A 4145-nucleotide genomic window follows, 5' to 3' on the forward strand; every position below is an offset into this window, starting at 1 on the left:
CAATGTATCGATCGACTGTTTGTACCGACTATTTGTATCGTTTACGTTCCTAGTGACATTTGGAATATTTTGGACATTTTCGATCGTGATCACGGACGGGTGTTGTGAATGAATAACCGGATTCAAAAACAGGTAAAATAGAAGAATAAAGAAAATAGTTACAACTGTTTTTGCTTCTTCTATTCTGATATTTGTGGAAATTTTGAAAATTAACCTTTTTTTATATCGAAATGATACATGTACATTTAGTACATCAAGTTAAATATACGTGAAATTATAAACAACGATAGCCGTTTTACCATGTTTCATTAGATAAAATCTATATGAACATAAGATATAACTGAACAGTGATTGGCATGTTCTCATATTATAAACCAATAGATATTTGCCATATTCGCTTTATTTTAATATTTATCAAATGTATTTGTGGTTTGTGATTTATTAACATTAACAGTTTTTAAAATCATAGGTGTCGCATTATTTAGAAGAGACAGAAAATGGATTATTTCGTTGGAGAAATATTTGAAATTTCTTATTTTAAAACAGGTATGTATATTTGTCAAATAGATATGAAACATAACCTAGATCAACAAGTCCAAATTTCACTTCTTACGATGTACATATTCTTACAAAGTAAGCCGAACAAGTTATATATTTTCATTTAACTGAAAATAACAGCGATTTTTTTATCTAAACGTAATGTCTCTTATTATGCTATATATGCTAAATATGCGTTATGTTTTAAGATGTCGTTGCACGAATTCCTTTTAAGACATTGAAACACTGAAAAATATTTAATCCAAAGTAATTTAATTTAATTTAATTTAATTACATCTTGACGATCGATACAGTATGGAGCACTATCGCATCCGTTGGATGGTATATAATTGGAATTACAATCTGCATTTGGTGGGCATCTCCGTATATTTTGGAAAAATATGCGAATTGGAAGTTGAGAAAGAATGAACAGGAATATGCAGCAAAATATCATAAGAGTAAATATCATAAGATGGCTATGTCACATTCGTCAAAAGTACTTGCTTAATTTTATTTATGTTTAGATCCAGATCTGTTGCGAGAAAGGCTCTTAGGTTTAGAAGCTTCACGACAAAAAATGCAAGAAGAATATTATCAGCAATGTATGTTAGCAGAAGAGGAAAGGACAGAGGTAAATTGCGAATCTTAACTTGAAATGCAGCAACATGGATTTAGAATATATGTGTATTATTCTGTTTTCCAGCAGAAAGGAAATGCAAAAGGAATAGCAAAATTAATCTTAGACAATAATGTCATAGGCGATAGACCAGGAAAGAAGAACAACGATTCACCACCTTTTACAGAGAAGAAACACAAATCTATAAGGGAGGGTAAATACACACGTGGAAAATAATGATTTTAAAACAATGATATCGATCGATAGCGTTAATTCTGACATTCTCCGACCATTACAGGGTACAACCCATTAATGGGCGACGGTTCTAGAGGATATCGACCCCCTAAGCGCACTTGTTGCGGAAAGGGTAGTTGCGGGTAATTACATGTAAGCGTAAAAACTAATATAATTTTATTTTGTATTCATAATTCTCAATAAGAATACTTGAAAAAAGAAAATGGTTTGTTTACGAACGAAATTTTGTAAATAATTATGGATCGTTGTCTTCTGTTACAATAAAACTATAAATTTCTAAATATATCCGATATAATGTTTAAATTACCCGAAGCTCTAAGATTATTTTGGACTCTTCTATATATTATTTCGTTTAACTTGAGCTCTAGCTTGTTGAATGTAAAGGGAAATAGGGTAAGAGGAAGTAAATGTTTGTTTTTTTCCTTTAAATCTTCATGAATTACTTTTAGAACGTAAAAAGTTTGGAAAATACTCGTATGTTCAACATCACTTTTTCTTTGTTTTTATTAATAATCGTTACTCGTATATTGCGTAACGCTTTTGTATATCGCTTTATATGCATATGTAGTACTTGACAATAATAATTATTACTTTTAAATTATCTACATTTGTGCGCGTCTTGTGTTTGTCTGTACGCGTATGACACTAGTCTGTATCGACCAATTTTATTAGTATCATATTTTCCTTTTCAATAACATGTTCAAAGTGGACAATCACTTGCATTTGTTTTATAATAAATAAGTTATTGCCTACGAAAACGCTTACGAACAAACGAACAATTTCTGTTTCTTTTATGCGCTTTATTTACAAAACGTAAAGAATATTTAAGCTAAATCACTTATCAGCCTTCACGATTTAATTTAGACCTAGTGGCTAAAAGATGCAAGTAAAATTGAAACTTATCGAATCGTAGTGTTCGGAACGTTTTTTTTATCGTTATTAGATCTTTCGATCCGAATGTTAATGATATGACGATTAGCGCGCTGTGACTATAAAATATATATATCGTTATTCTACCGTGTCGACAATTTTTGTCAGTCGGTCAACAAAGCGTCCAATGTTCGCAAGAGACTATTCAGCTATTGGCAGTGATTGATAATAAATCACTTACGAAACTTTCGTGAAACTTTCCCTCGTTCGGGACAAAGTTGGTTTAATCGATTTCAACGAAGACGATTTAGTTCGGATTACATTCAATTTGCTTGCTTTTCACTTTTCACTTTTCACTTTTCACAAACGGAAGAACACATCGACATGTGTTTCTCGTTATATTCCGTTCGCCGTTTTAATTCTCGGCAGGTGAGTAAATGAGAGTAAATGGAGAGTTAATGGAGATGCGACGAGCGCAAGAACAAGCGCATAAGCGTAAGAGCAATTTAAGATAGACAGGACAACTCAAGTTACGGGCCAATAGACGGCACGAGAAACGAGAATGAAAGAATTAAAGATGCACGGAATTGAGAAGGTGGAGGGCAGGGGAGGGGAGGGGAGGGGAGGGGTTGCACAGTAAGCCCGCGATAGTGGGGATACGAATAAAAGCGAGTTTAAGGAAAAAAGAATTTGGTGTGTGCGTGCGTGTACATGCGTGCGTGCGCGTGTGTGTGTGTGTGTGTGTGCGCGCGCGTGTGTGTGTGTGTCGTCACGATCCGTACGCGATCTTATATTTTCGTTCAACGTTGAAGGTGTTACGCGTAATATGATACATACAAACAGTTTGAAGAACCATCATAACAATCGTGCAAATATGAGAAACTATAAAAATAACGTCATTACTTTTTTCGCTTCGCAAATTGATAGGATGGTTCGGTATAACTGAATCGGTTCAAGAATCGTTTACTCTGCCGCACAATCTGTGACAAAAGTATCACGAGTTCTCGATCTTGAACTCGAAATATTTTCGGTATCTAAATAAGTAACTACTATCGATCGAACTGCTCCCATATTGTGGAAGAGTTCGAGTGCGAATTTATGTACAGATTTGGAGGTGTTTGTTCGTTTGTTTGTTTGTTTGTTTGTTTGTTTGTTTCTTCTCCCAAAAAGAATCTACATACATATGTGCCTATAGAAAAGGACCATTTACCACCAGTCAATAGAGTCCGTAAAGACGAAGTTTGGCAAACTCAGTGTACAGTCTAAACAAACTATCAGAGATAATGTTTGAATATTGTTACGGTGAATACTTAAAATATAAGTTCTACGTAGCTACGTTTCTCTCTTTCTCTAACTCTTGTTCGAAATTTATCATTTATTTAAACACTCTACGAAAACGAACGCTCTCCTTCTTTTAATTTAATTCGTAACTAATAGCTTTTTTCCTCATTTATTCTTGTTTCTCGCCTTTCTGGATGGATTATAGTTGTATGTTTCTATATGCGATCTACGGATTTACCAATTTCATTTGCGAACCGTTACTCGCGCGGATAATTTTATATACTTATGTTACACATTGAATCGTATCTGCACACCCGATCCTACGTAGTCTTCCCGAATTGTGATATTCGGCAGTGCGTTCGGCGTCTGTTATTTCTCTTTGACGCTTGTTAACGTCCGTTAACACGTTGAGCGCGGCGCCGAAATTGCTATCTTTTCCGTTTAGCCGGCAGTGAGCGAGCGCCCAAGTGATACGTTGATACAGGGTGATCCGCGACTTCAAAGCACGCGACTTGACACTTGACGCACTGGGTAGGGCTTATCTACTGTCGAGTCTGTGATCGAAATGAATAGTTTGATCCAAAAG

General features: G+C 34.9%; 1 protein-coding gene across 3 annotated transcripts; it reads left to right on the plus strand.

Annotated features, from left to right (window-relative positions):
• Positions 1 to 38: 38 nt before the first annotated feature.
• LOC138184716 (uncharacterized) lies at positions 39 to 1693 on the plus strand. Of its 3 annotated transcripts, none has more exons than XM_069122934.1 (6): positions 39 to 132; positions 470 to 633; positions 852 to 995; positions 1062 to 1168; positions 1241 to 1367; positions 1452 to 1693. In XM_069122934.1, the coding sequence occupies exons 2-6, from the start codon at positions 498 to 500 to the stop codon at positions 1532 to 1534; spliced, it is 597 nt and encodes a 198-aa protein (XP_068979035.1). In that variant the 5' UTR covers positions 39 to 132; positions 470 to 497; the 3' UTR covers positions 1535 to 1693. The 3 variants fall into 3 exon arrangements, with proteins under 3 accessions (XP_068979035.1, XP_068979036.1, XP_068979037.1); XM_069122935.1 differs by having other exon boundaries at positions 1244 to 1367; XM_069122936.1 differs by having other exon boundaries at positions 470 to 546.
• The last annotated feature ends 2452 nt before the right edge of the window (positions 1694 to 4145 follow it).

The sequence above is a fragment of the Bombus flavifrons genome, chromosome 11, assembly GCF_040668555.2.
Source record: "Bombus flavifrons isolate JBK064 chromosome 11, iyBomFlav1_principal, whole genome shotgun sequence".
NCBI classification, from domain to species: Eukaryota; Metazoa; Arthropoda; class Insecta; order Hymenoptera; family Apidae; genus Bombus; species Bombus flavifrons.